This window comes from Montipora foliosa, chromosome 14 (assembly GCF_036669935.1).
Source record: "Montipora foliosa isolate CH-2021 chromosome 14, ASM3666993v2, whole genome shotgun sequence".
NCBI classification, from domain to species: Eukaryota; Metazoa; Cnidaria; class Anthozoa; order Scleractinia; family Acroporidae; genus Montipora; species Montipora foliosa.
In genome coordinates, this window is record NC_090882.1 from 19,089,280 (window position 1) to 19,103,876 (window position 14,597).

At 41.4% G+C, this 14,597-nt stretch overlaps 2 protein-coding genes across 2 annotated transcripts in view; both read right to left on the reverse strand.

Moving 5' to 3' along the window:
* Positions 1-1,465: 1,465 nt before the first annotated feature.
* LOC137985548 (N-acetyllactosaminide beta-1,6-N-acetylglucosaminyl-transferase-like) lies at positions 1,466-11,301 on the reverse strand. The gene is made up of 2 exons (XM_068833165.1): positions 4,827-11,301; positions 1,466-3,497 (listed from the first exon to the last, which is right to left on the reverse strand). Exons 1-2 carry the CDS (start codon positions 5,034-5,036, stop codon positions 2,325-2,327), a joined length of 1,383 nt encoding a protein of 460 aa, XP_068689266.1. The 5' UTR covers positions 5,037-11,301; the 3' UTR covers positions 1,466-2,324.
* Positions 11,302-11,444: 143 nt separating this feature from the next.
* The window catches only part of LOC137985552 (vacuolar protein-sorting-associated protein 25-like), a 6,090-nt gene continuing 2,937 nt past the window's right edge, over positions 11,445-14,597 (reverse strand). The window contains exons 3-6 of the mRNA XM_068833168.1: positions 14,449-14,502; positions 14,179-14,267; positions 13,567-13,642; positions 11,445-12,072 (exon numbers count right to left, since the gene is read on the reverse strand). Of these exons, the coding sequence (XP_068689269.1) occupies positions 11,942-12,072; positions 13,567-13,642; positions 14,179-14,267; positions 14,449-14,502 (350 nt within the window). The 3' untranslated portion in view covers positions 11,445-11,941. The remainder of the gene's footprint in view (positions 12,073-13,566; positions 13,643-14,178; positions 14,268-14,448; positions 14,503-14,597) is intronic.

Genomic DNA, 14,597 nt, shown 5'->3' on the forward strand with positions numbered 1-14,597 from the left:
CACGTGATCAACAGTCATATTTTTCAACGAAAACAAAAGAAGACGTTAGCATAATAATAGCTTTCAATTCCCGGAGGATTGGATAGGGACACCAACATGGCAGCCACTTCATTGTTTGGGGACACACCAACATGGCGAAGTGGTGAGAATTGACATTCCCACAAATGTGGCCCGAGTTCAATTCCCGGCAGGTTTTTACTCGGGTGCTGTGCATCGTTTTCCCCTTTTCAAAAAGACCACTGTATAATTTGAATTGAGTTAAATTGATTTGATCTCTACGTGCAGTGTCCTTAAGTAAGTACTAGGGAGTTTAAGATCTACGACGCGACGGCAACGAAAACGTCACAAATTGTGAATATTTAATGAGCAAAAACAATAACTTTGCACGCTCTGCACGTGCATTTTTCATTTTTGTACATTTCTTTCACGTTTTCTGCAAATCTACGACGTGAAATTACCACAGGTCACCCAGGCTCACTGTGTGCGTCACGCAGGTATTAAAATATAGAGAACATATGAGGCGAAGTTTAGGTCTGAAAATTTGCTAGAAAATGGTAATAAAAATCGATAAAACTTACCATGTGGTGAGCTGTTGTTGTCTTTAATACGTACACGAAGTTTCGGGGAAAATGGTCCCCGTTCACCTTCCTTCATAATATAGTGACAAGGTAGGAGACGGAAGCCAGCGTCGGGACTCCGATCGACCCAAAACAAGCACGATTTTTTCCGCGAAAATCAAATCCAGTCGCTAAATAAACACGCCAGGTTCGTGGAATAGGAATTTCTCTAAACTATGAATCCACTGAAGCATCTCCAGGTAGCAACGCGGAGTCACAAGACTCCGTAAAACTTGTAAGTTAACCTGCTAAAATGGCGGCCAGAAAGCGTGGTACTCACGAAGTGCCCAATTCAAAATGGCACTGAACTCTGGACGCCTGGTGACGAGTATAATAAGTCTCCCTCGAGGGAGGGGAGTCCCAAATTGCTAAAAACAAAACTCACTGAGCAATTTGGGACTCCCCTCCCTCGAGGGAGACTTATCATACTCGTCACCAGGCGTCCAGAGTTCAGCGCCATTTTGAATTGGGCACTTCGTGAGTACCACGCTTTATGGCCGCCATTTTAGCAGGTTAACTTACAAGTTTTACGGAGTCTGGTGGCTCCGCGTTGCTACCTGGAGATGCTTCAGTGGATTCATGGTTTAGAGAAATTCCTATTCCACGAACCTGGCGTGTTTATTTAGCGACTGGATTTGATTTTCGTGGAAAAAATCGTGCTTGTTTTGGGTCGATCGGAGTCCCGACGCTGGCTTCCGTCTCCTACCTTGTCACTACATTATGAAGGAAGGTGAACGGGGGCCATTTTCCCCGAAACTTTGTGTACGTATTAAAGACAACAACAGCTCACCACATGGTAAGTTTTATCGATTTTTATTACCATTTTCTAGCAAATTTTCAGACCTAAACTTCGCCTCATATGTTCTCTATATTTTAATACCTACGTGACGCACACAGTGAGCCTGGGTTACCTGTGAAATTACCAGTTCCCAGTGAGGGAACGTGAACACAAGCGAATTTGAATTTTCTGTCGTAGCTTCAACACCGCACCTCCTAATTCAGTTCCTGGAAAGTTACACTAGTTTTTAGAAGTTAGACAAGCCGACATAATGGTGAAAAAGATTAATTGACCTGAAGTTGCAATTTTAAATGACGTTTTCGTTACCGTCGCGTCACAGATCTTAAACTCCGTAATGCCAGCGCTACTTTAAGAGGTCTTTATACTTAAAGGGAGAGTATCACGTCTCTGCTCATGGGCAAACTGTCACGACAGCCCATTTAATTCCATTGTTATTGAAACAATCGAAAGCACTGATGAAGAAAACGGAAACAATGCCATATAAGTGGAGTTACTCATTGCATCATTTGCTATATGTTATGGACCCACTGCATGCGAATAGATAACTCGTGCGTTATGACAACTCGTGCGTATAATAAAATGCTCGACCCGTACAGTAAATTCGATGGAAAAAACTATATTTGACCAAATTTGATACTTTCTGTGTAAACCCGCAGTATCTTCCATCAAATTTGGGCCTCAGTAATTCAGTGCATTTGCCTTAATACTCTCTGTGATTAAAGAACATCTGGTTCAGTGCGAAACCGTAAAATTTACAACTGCTAGCACCAAAGCTTAGTCATGCGCAAAAACGTGAAACTGCCCCTTTAAATATAGATCATCATCATCAATATTCAAGGACAGACAGGTCCTTCCGGATTAGGGAATAAGAAATAAGAAGAAGAAACGCGGCCAGGTTGATTAGTATTTTAAACTTCACAAGGATCATACCAGTTTATCTCTTTGTTACTCAATGGGTGCGGCCTCCGGCTCTGTACCTTCAAATACAGGCAATCAACGAGTTCGTTGTCATAATCAAAATCAATCTTTTGAATAAACAGCATGTTCTCTAATTTTGGCGCGAATAACCAGCTCAAGTCGGCCAAACTAAGAACACATATATCTCGAAGCCAATGCCCGTAGCAGCGATCTTCGGGCCTTTTGGCTTTGTACCACCTGACCGCACCGCGAGTTATAAACTCTGCTCGTCGCCCATCTGGTGCTCCTCCTGAAATACCCGGATATCGGTAAAGCGAAGCAAAGAACGACTCGTCGGCACAACTGGTATCATTCAACCATTCCAGCAAAGCCTTTGCAGGTTCTTCATAAGCCGCAAATCTACAGAATTCCCTCGATCCTGCAATATAAGATGACCCTTTAAAGATTTTCATTCCGTAAGGAGCGGGAGTTTTGTCTTTCCCTGTTCTAAACAAGCGGTTGGCCTCGTGTCCGGCCTGGCCTGTCCCAGTCACGCGTTTTACTTCGTGAACTTTGCCCGTTCGCATTTTCAGTGCTTCATTGCTTTTCACTTCGCAACTTTCAGCATTTGTTCTACCCTTCAAAGCTTTCAGTGCTTCTACAATACCTCGATTACTGTACAAAGGGAAATCTTGACCACATAAATTCAATAAATATCGCCAGGGAACGGGATTCTCCAAAAGATCTTCTATACAGTTCAGCTGAGCTCGAACAGTAGACACATGGCGGTAAATCACTTTGACTCTCCGTTTCGTAATAAACACGTTAGGCAAACACCGAACAACGCTCTCGACAGCGTTCACAAATTCCAAAGAAGCAGATGTGTCAATGTGAATGCAGTAGATATTTTGAGGCATGTAAATAAATTGAAGCTGTTTCACCAATAACCCCGCGCCTTTGTAAAGCAGCAGAACATAGGCGAGAGGAAAATGAGTTTCCTGTTCAGTTGGCTGCGAGCTGGCAATTAGCGCAACTATCTCCTGACAACTTAGCTGAGAAAGTGTTTTAAAGACCTCGTAGTCAGAAAGTTTTCGTTGAGAAGAAGGAGGCGGCGAACGACCTGTGAGGTTATAAAACAACATATTCTCTTCTATACGACGACTGCAATACTCCAAAGAAGGAAGCTGGGTAAAAAATGTTAGAATATCAACAATTAACATCGCGAAAATTCCATACTCTTAAATAATGGTCACAAGAACCAACGACAAAAGATACAAAGCGTCTCCTTGTGCACGTTGCACTAAGATAATAGGGAGCTTTAGCAACGACAACGGCGACATCAACGAGAACGTCACAAATTTGCATATTTAGTGAGCAAAAACAATAGCTTTTCACGCTCTGCACGTGCATCTTTTCATTTCTGTCCATTTCTTTGCCGTCGTCAGCAAAGCAACAACGTGAAATTACCAAGTTTGAGGTGTTGTGGAGAACGTCAGCACCTGGAAATAAATTTTCATTTTTCTTCCCTAAATTAAGCGCCGCTCGTAACGGTTTCATTCCTGAGGGACTGCCAAACCTTTGTCATATTAAAAGGCTTGGAATAGTCGAGAAGTGATCGCAATAACGTGAATTTATGTTTTTACATGACGTTCTCGTTGCCGTTCCCGTCGTCGTTGCTAAAGCTCCCTAATAGCACACAGTATTGGACTCGAACAAATGAGTAATGGCTAAATTAACTGATTGGTGGAAACAAAGAAGTATTCATTTCCATCTAGGTTGTTTTGGACTTCACCGCCTCCTTTCATTGTCGTGGTCAAAAACACATGCCAGTACGTTTCTCGGCCGTTCATTTGGACCGAGTTAGGATACCAAGCGTATGTTCCAAATGCGAGTCGAGATCTCACGCGCACTTTAAGGGCGCGTTCGATTGACCCTATTCCGGAATAAGAATGCGTGGAGTGATGACTAAAACGGTATGTTTGGCACGTTTCGAAACAGCAAGGATAAAAGAAAATTGTTTAAAATATCATTTTAGCAAGTGTTTGGCAATTTTAATGCGAATCTCCGTAAAAACGAAGGATATCTAACTTATATTCCATGTATTCCTATTCCGGAATACGGTCAATCGAACGCACCCTAAATTGCGGAAATTTATGCGACCTAAACGAGTTTCATCATTTCTGGGAAAATGCGCCAATTTTTAGCATCTATAAAAAATGTAACTTGAATCAATTAGAGTAACAGTTACGAACTGTTTCTCGGATTTCCAAGGTTTTGACCCTTCGACTTCCAGGACTGATCAGTGTGTAAATTCATCCCGCAATTTCAAAACATTCTCAGGTAGACAAGTATTGAGAATAAAGATTATTATCAGCTTATGGGTATGATCCTGATATAACACCAAATTCTCGTGACTAGCCAACAAAGAAATCCATGGAAGCAGTTACGAGAATGAAATTTTAGACCATGTGAGTCAAAGGGTTTAATTAATGTTCTTAATGTTCGTAACTTACTTTTGTGTGCGAGGGTGCCACAAATTCCTTTGGCAGCGATAAAACGTTTGAAGACGGCAAGAATTCATCGACTTGAGTGACATTGAAGAAGACAAGGAAGAGTATCATCGTCATTAACACCAACAATGTGAACAACGGCAAAGCCTTTGACTGTCTACAGGTTCTTCGGCACATCATCATCATCATTATTTGATAACGCTTTCTGGCCATTTGCGTCTGACTCAACAGAACAGACGAAGGAAGACAAAGCAAAGTTGGAAGTGCGTGCTCGGTGCTGTAAAAAGGCGTAACAACTGATCGAGTTGGAAAGGTATAATATAAGTCGAGTCCCAATGAAGGTAAAAAAAGAAACTTAAGTAACAGTTATGATAATTAGTCGCCAATCAGGCTCGGGTTGCTCGAAGCATGGTTAGCGCTGACCAGTGTTAAATACCATGGAAACCTGTAGGTTTTAATACCTCTTAACCAACGGTTAGCGCTAACCACGCTTCCGGCCCCAGAACGATAGTAAACAGCGCGATAAAACGGATGGCACTCCGAGATAACTGGAAGTAATCAGAGGCCGGAATCAATACCTACCGGTCTCCATGGTATTTAACACTGGTTAGCAACCCGGGCCAGTTTGCTTGAAGACCACAGGAAAATGCGCGAGACACTCGCGAATAGTTTTGGTTTTACTTTTCATTGTTTGAGAAAGAAGGGCGAGACTTTAGCCTGCGTGGCAGGCATTCGTAAGGGAAATTCAGCATGAAAACCTTTGGGCGCGCCCATCACTGAACCTATCAATCACTCTTAACACTTAATCACTGACAACAACTTCAATGACGTAGTTATTTATTTTACTTAAGGACAAAATTAAGACTGTTGTCATTTAAAAGTAATTACTACTCAATTAACAATCAACAGTTAACCACAATTAACAAGTTTTTGACATAATGGATCTATTCTTGACTGTGTGGATATTAGGTCTTTTATGGAAAACGTAGAAAAGTGCGACACTTTAATAAGGGTTGTAAATTTTAATGTTCGATTTCAATTTACAATTTCAATTCAATCCGTCGTGTATAATTAAAGGTTGTCAGTCAGGGATTTACTCAGGCATTCAATAATCGCAGGAGAAAAAATAAAGCATTTCATCTACCGACCATGGTTAAATCAAAAAGTCATTAAAAGTCAAGATTTTCAAAAGGCCCTATGAGCTGCCTCATGGGTGACGACATAAGAACCAAGTATCAGAACCAAATTGGTTTCAAATACGAGTTACTCATCGTGTTTTAGTCGTACGCAGATCAGGTGGACCAAGTTTACACTACGAATTTGATGTAGCAAAATTATCAAAGGGTTGAATCCATGTAACCGTAGTAAGCGCTTGTGAATAAATGGTAACTGAGGCGTAATGGCAAGGAATTTCAGCCGGTACTTTGTAGTCTTGTTATTTCTATAGGTTCAATGATGCAGAAATCCCTAGTTTCTCAAGGTCACGGAAGGTTCAGATTGTTTTGTTCCCTTAACATGAGGGAATTTTCTCACATGACAGGGGCACCCAACGACCAATTTGTTGTAAATTGTATTATTATACCCCAGTTAATGAAAATAAATATTATTAAGGCATTTTCAGGTATTTTTCAGTGTTGCTGGGAAAACATTATCTGTTCCTTTTTCCCAGCAAGACACACAAGAAATTTCCCAGCCAGCTAGATAAAATTGGTTGGTTTCCCAGCCAGCTGATCAAATTTATTTCCCAGCCAGGAATTCCGCGCGCTTTCAAATTCCTCTATCCAAAACGACTGAACAAAAGCGACAAAACCGGGACAAAACAGGTTTTTTCCGCAAGCGCAATCACTCTGACCAGCCGTCGTATGTTTGTGACTACTCTCTGGGACAGGGAAGGGGTTCTTTTTTTCTATTTTTTATTTTTATTTTTTTAGTCGTCTTCAGTATTCAGAGTTTCTACAGCCAGCTCGGGTTGAAATGCTAGAAAAAGTCAGCAATTCTCAGGCAAAACCTCTATCAATAACAAAATTTCCCAGCCAGCTAATCGAAACACCTGTATTTTTGCCAGCCAGCAAGATTCCCCTGGGGAACAGATAATGTGAGGAACAGATTCGTTGGGTGCCCCTGACATGACGAGAACTGCTAGGCTACAGGCATCGGGAAACGCTATGAAAGGAACCTTTTTATGTTATATGATATGTTCCTTGAAGGAATCTATAGACCTATGTCCATTACGGACTTCCGTGTCTGTACGTGTAATAGGAACTTGAGGACCTAAATGAATGGGCCATTTCCGAGTTGCTGTTTGTCTCGGTTTCGAAGTGAGTCTTGGTGAGTCTTGAAGTGAGTCTTGCATAAGAATACGCAACGCATTTCCATTTGAATGGTTGTGCACCAGAACTCGCTTTGAAACGGAGTCATGCAGCAACTCGGAAATGGGCTATTATATGAGAAAAATTTTCTCTCGTTGCAGAGTTTCTTTAACAACACCTAGCTCCACTGAAAAACCTACAATCTTGGACAAAACTGTTGAGACAGTGACACAAATTCACCGTCCTTTGTACACACCCCTACTTCCTCTCTCCTTCCCACTCTCCTCCCCCCTCAGTCAATGTTGCTGAGTATTGCCATTTGTTCTACAGTATATTTCCGACCAAGATAAATCAACATTGGAGTTTGGGGGGAGGGGAAAGGGCGGCTGTTAGATACATACATACACTTTATTAGCATTCCCCAGGGGGGCTTTTCAATACTAAATTATGATAATAAATGAATAAAATTATAAAAAGCGGTCATTAAAATAATTCTCTAGCATGTGCATTTTCAACTTTTCTTAAAATGATGTTAAAGGTAACTGTTTAAAATCTTTGTCTAAATTGTTCCAGATGTTGACCGCTCTGTAGAGGAAACGTCGCTGGCCGGACTTTGTCTTACCTGGAGGAATATCAAGGGATTCTCTGTTTCTAGTGTTATGACAGTGAATAGACTTGCCCACAAATATGTGGGGGCTAGGCCCTTCATGCCCCTAAATGTCATTACAGTGTCTCTGTAGTGAAGATGCTCATTTACTGGTCGCCATTTGATATTAAGAGGAACATTTGGATAAGTTGATAAGTTTGGATAAGTTGTTGGACTACCAAAAACGTCGCTTTGTCTCAACAGGTTTTGTCCGAGATTGTAGGTCCGTTCAGCCCTTTCCCTCTTAAGAGTGATACTTACAGATTTTACTCCGTCTAACGCCGGACGATTTACTCGTCAGTGGAGGCCACTTCAGGGACGAATGCTTTAAGGGCGGTGCCTACTATTGTTATTGCGCATACTTTCTGCGCATCTTGAGATACTCGGGTTTCCTATGGGTGGTGCTTATTAATACAGGGATATTTTTGCGCAGTTTAAAACTATGCGGTGAAAGCAGAACTCAGCAAGTGCTCTTGTAATCCAAAAAGAAAATTGGGGGCAACCACGCATTTTTCAGAGATAGTTAAGCCTCAATTTGGAAAAGAACACCATACATAGCTTTGACATGTTAGCTTCAGACATGTCAATACTGATTCAAGTCCTTATGGAGAAGATATTTTAGGGAGCTTAAGCAACGACAACGGCGACGGCAACGAGAACGTCATCTCAAAATATAAATTTGCGTTATTTTAATCGCTTCGTGACTATGTCAACGTTTTTAATATGACAAGGGTGTGGTAATAGACCATATTCGTATTCTCAGGATCGGTCTGGAACTAGCTTGCAATGGAGGCTACTGCGGGGGAATAAATTAAAAAGTAGCCTCCATTTCAGGCTAGTTCCAGTCCAATACCGAGAATACGAATATGGTCTATTCCTCAAAGATGACACCAGTCGGAACGGCACTCAATTTCGGAGAGAAAATGAAATTTTATTCGCAAGTGCTGGCGTTCTTCATAAAACCATAAACTTGGCTATTTCACGCTGTTGTTTTGCTGACGACGGCAAAGAAATGGACAAAAGTGAAAAACGCACGTGCAGGGCGTGCAAAGCTATTGTTTTTACCCACTAAATATGCAAATTTGTGACGTTCTCATTGCCGTCGCCGTTGTCGTCGCTTAAGCTCCCTAATTGCTCTACCTGACTTCGGAGCCATAATTACTTTCATTGACTATAGTAAGGCCTCAACCTCGTTCCCAGGGTCTTCACTGTCGCTGGGAACGAGGTTGGTAAGGCCTTTGATTCCATAAGCCAGACCCAGCTGTTTCAGATCAAGCTGAAAATGGGCTTTCCACAACATACCGTTACGTTACTGAATTCTCTGTATGTGAATCAATGTGCGGTTGTGAGATGCGCCGATGCTCGAACTGAAGAGGCGTGCACCAGAGCTGTATCCTTTCACCCGGCCTTATCTCGTTATACACCGAACATGTCACGCGTGAGGTCGACCTGGATGACTGTGGAATCAGAATAGGGGGTTACCCCTTGAGAAATGCCAGATATGCGGGCGGACGATACTGCCCTTCTGGAATCGCCCGATAAAATGCAAGACCGCTTGGATAAAATTAACCGAGCAGCAACCTCTGAATTACTACACTAAAACCAGCAATGGAGATTTGTTCCAAAGATGTCCAAGCACGCACAGCTTTATCTAAATAACGCATGATCGAACTGGCCCCCCTGTGGAGACCCTAGAAAGACCCTAGTGTGGACCAGATTATTATATTATGGAGATGAGGAATGGTGAGAGATGAAAGAAAGATCCAATCAGCAGAAATGTGGTTCTGGAAAAAAATGCTCCATGTTAGCTGGAAGGAACATCGTACAGATGAAAGTATACTTTCCGAACTTAACACCGATCGTGAACTCCTTTCTTTAGTCAGATAGCGCGACCTCGCATATTCCGGCCATTTGAATAGCGCAGGTGGTTGTCAATTGACCAAAACTGTTTTGAAGGGAAACGTCTGTGGCAAGAAAAAGAGAGAACGCCCTCGACTTAATCATGCGGACAATATTGCCAAATGCGTGATGTAATCGGCCCATTGTAGAGTGACAGAAAACCACTCAAAACAGTTCCAAGTGGAAGAAATTAATGAAGGGTGCTACAAGAGCATCACGGCTCAAGATATGAGCTTAGCTGATTATGATGACAGAGCTTTGTAATTTAGAGCTTTTCACAAATTTTGTTGATTAAATTTTGTTGGAAAAACGCGTGGTTAGCCCCGATTTTCCTTTCGGATTTCAGTAACACTTGTTAAGATCTGCTTTTCCAGCATATTCAGAAAACCACGCAAAAATACCTTTGAATGAGTAGACACCGTCCTCAAGACTGTTTAGTAGTAATGAAGGCTGCCGCGCACGCGTCACAGGCATGTGTAATTAAAACAAAACCTTCATGCCTTCCTCACTTACAAGAGAAGAAAAAGGAAGTTCACACAATGATGATGCCAGTTTGCTCAACAAAATCATGATAGAAGAGAGCCACATAATTGAGCCGCGGATAGTGGATAAGTATACCCTTTCTTAGCGGAAGAGAATTGCGAAAAAAAAATATTAGCCTGAAAAAAATTCCAGACTTGAAAGGCATTCATTGCATGGCCATGGGAATTGCTAAAGTCGCGTTCGAGCCTGGATTTTCAAGATTTTTTTTCAGGCTTCTATGCTGCTCCACTAACGTTTTACAATTACAATTTATTAAACTTATCAAGAGAAGCTATGATCTTCGCAGTTATGAAAGCAATTTTTGCCATTGCGTACAGAAGCCTGAAAAATTCAGGACTTCAACGGGGTTTGAACCCGTGACCTTGCGATTCCGGCGCGACGATCTAACCAACTGAGCTATGAAGCCACTGACGTTGGGAGCTGGTCATTTGTGGGTTCTAATGGTCCCGTAAGGAATGAATCAATGATGAAATGGTATATGAAATGAATCATATATGAACTGCGGATATGAAAATCAAGTGAAGCTATGATCTTCGCAGTTATGAACGCAATTTTTGCAATTGCGTAGAGAAGCCTGAAAAATTCAGGACTTAAACGGGGTTTGAACCCGTGACCTCGCGATTCCGGTGCGACGCTCTAACCAACTGAGCTTTAGGACTGAATTTTAATATATCGAAATTGGTCTTTTATCAAGACTAGCAATTTTCAATAGACCTTATTCATATTCTCAGAATTAGACTAAAACTAGCTTGCAATGGAGGCTAATGCGGCGGAATTAAAAAGATTCCCCCAAATTAGCCTCCATTGCAAGCTAGTTCCAGTCCAATACTGAGAATACAAATATGGTCTATTGCGCATAATCAGTGATCTTTAGCTAAGAAAGTCAAATTCGTTTCGTCTTTTTTAACATGCTCAAACTCCACGCAAAAAAAATTCATATATTCATGAACACCATTCAATTTGTTAACGCCAGGAAAGGAGAATTTTCCTAGCCAGAAATCCATGTGCCTAAAAATTAGCCTTTGTACCTGGTGGTATTGTTGATGCGAGAGGCAAATGAACGAGCGGCAAAGCCGCGAGGAGAATGGGGAGGAGCGTAGCGGCCCTACCCATTCTCCTCGCGGCTTCGCCCCTCCCCATTCTCCCCATTCTCCTTGCGTCTTCGCCGAAAATGTGCTGACAGCTTCAATGCATGTCTTTCCTCATATAATGTGTATTTTAAAGTATATTAAAATTAATTTTAATGGTAGTAGTATACATGTAGTTCAGTTAACATCACGGTAACACTTTCATTTTCAAGTTACTTCAACTTTTCATCCAGCTCACAGTCAATAGCCTGACTCCTGGCTGTATTTAAGGTAAATTACATTACATGGAGTTTTACCAAAAAAAAAAAAAAAACTTCTAGTCCATTGGTGTTGATGGTGTTAGGAGTAAGTTACCACTCTTTCTGTTAACAATTTTAACGTCAAATACATGATGAAAACCGGAATGTAGCCAACTCAGATGTGACACTAAAACCTGGCTGGCTATCTGTCTTTCTTCAAGTCCAGATAACCAATGAGTCATCAATAAATTCTAATGTCTCTAGTAGCCTGCTATGCAGACCTTTTGAAATGACAGGCCAAAGTAAGGGCTGCTAAAGAGCCTACTTCATCCTGCACTGAATTCAGTCTCTCTGGATTTACATCTACAGGAAAGTTCACTATCTAGCTTCTCTGCTAAGAGAAGAATTTCACTCCTAATCCACTGTCATCACTTGCATTAGGAGCTTCAAACATCTGAGCTTTGCCTTTTGCTTCAAGTTGACTTAAAGCTCTCTTCAGCATCCACATATCAATTCCATAAAATTCTGGTGAAAAATCAATGACAATAAAATATGCTTAATGACTGACTAAGAAGGCCACATGGGAAAGTATCTAGCTTGCAGTCATGCACTATGGACAGAGTGTAGCCATTGGCTAATATTTTAAGCCTGCTATTTTTAATTATGCTAATTAGTTTAAACCACAGGAAGATTTCTCTTTTGGCCATCACTGGCAAAGATCATCCTCGACCAGCTGACAAGCATCTCAGAGCATGTCCTACTGGAGAGTCAGTGCAGCTTCAGCTCCATATATGATCTTCACACTGTGACAGTTACAGGAGAAAGCAGCGGAGAAGCACCAGCCTCTCTTTGTGGTGTCTGACAGGACCCTTTTCTGCGGACACATCAAGGCAGTGACATGAATCCAACTGCATCATCTACACGCCATCCTGCATATCAGGACCTCAACATCTGGAATGACATCCTGCGTCGTGCCAGCATAGTGAGTGTTGAGGCCCTCGATACTGCACCGCAGCTTCACTGGGAAGGGCATATCTGCAGAATGGAGGACAGCAGACTCCCAAAGGCAGTCTTCTATGCTGAACTGCACCAAAGCAAGAGGAACCATGGTGGGCAGAAGCTTCAGACTGAGTACAAATACGTGCTGAAGAGACATCTCAAGAACTCTAGCATTTGGGTAGAAGGGATGGTGTAGTGGTTATGACACTTGCCTCGCATCAATGTGGCCTGGGTTTGATTCTGGACTCATGGCTATAATTATGTGGGTTAAGTTTGTTGTTGGTTCTTTACTCTGCTCCGAGAAGATTTTCTCCGGGTTTTCCGGTTTTACCCTTTCCCCAAACCATCATCTCTAAATTCTGATTTGATCAAATGTGGGACCTCGCGGAAAACTACTTTTGGGTGAGTGAAACTCAAAGTTATTATTATTACTTCCCCAAACAACTGGGAGGAGATGGCACTGCAATGCATTGAATGGCGTCAAACACATAAGCTGGCAGCTTCGGCCATTGAGGAGAAATGCTGCACGGAATACCAGAGAAGTGTCACTCCTCCACCTCATCAAGTGACTTCATCTGTAGCAAACAGCATTGCTATGGCAGCTTTAGAGCAGGCCTTGTCGCCCATAAGTGGGCCTGCCCATGCTGACTCTGGTCAGTCAATGTCAACCCTGACGAACAGCCAATGATGATGAGTTTACACTTATATTTGTCCAAAAAGATTTTTGTATCAAAACAAGAACTGAACACCTTCAGCTTTACTTTCATTTATAGGCATGGTTTAACTAAAAACCTGACAGCAAAGTGCCTTATTCAAATTATGGATCGTTACTTACTTCTGGAGATGAAAACACCCTACATGTAAATTTCCAGGAGTTCAGTGGGGAGGAAGGTGTTCTCATTACAGAACTGGGTCATGCATTCTTCAGAACTTGGCCACAGTTTTACAAAAAGCCAAACTTTAACCTGATTACCACGTCATGATGTTTATACTCAAAGGACTTCTCATTCATAACCTTACCTTCGTTAACAGTGTCATCTCCTGCTCTTAACTCAAACAACGTACAAACTGTGTCTGTCATCCCATTTTCCTGAACCTTAAAACATAACAGCAAAAATTTTGATTTATTTAGCACATTTTTTTGTCTTTTTAAAAATCAATTTTCAACCAATCAGAAGTGAAACCAAAACTAATCATGCCTCGCACGTGCAATTTTCCAGAGTGCTGTGTATGCTACATGTAATTACTTCGAGTTTTGATTGGTTTACCAGATTGTCTTCGTCCTTTTTGATTGACCAAAGTAATTACTTTGGTTTTGATTTCACGACATTCATTTGAAAACCGCTCTAACAATCTTTAATGCATCAATTATTTATCAGTGGTACACCTAAAACACTCTATGACCTCTTATTCTGTATTTAGGGAACACTCACAGTCTGTTTTTTTTATTCAAACCTTACAAAAGCAAAGATAACATCCCACCTCGTTATTTGCACCAGATAAAAAGCTCCACGGTATGCCTGTTCCCAAGTTAGTCTGATAAAGGCAATACTGTGCATAATTTGTACAGCGGATATGTCTTAAGGCAGCCTCAAATTCAGTCCGATGACAAGAAAAATTTATTCATCTTACCCATTTGAATATTAATGAAGCCCATTCATCTGGTGTCCTCCACATCACAAGACATCTTTGTTTTTTCTTATCCTCCCACTCAATATTTCCTGTCCAGATCATAACAGTTTGTAAATAATTCTAAAATGATTTTTCTGATGGCAAGTGCTTGCCTGACAACTCCTTGGACTGTACAGAACTACTTGCATCCAATTATCAATCAGCGCTCACTTTATTACTTTGTTAAGTTTGACTACACTTGCATAACAGTTAAACCAAAAAATGCCCCACCTTTTAATCTAAGCTCCTCTAAAACAATAGTTATAGCATCTACAGGTAATTTACCTGGTTAAAATGTCAAGGAAGAGCTCCAAACTAAAGCAAGCTTTTGCAAGAAGTAAAGGTAAAGTCACTACTTACGAGCCAGAAGGCCCATCAGG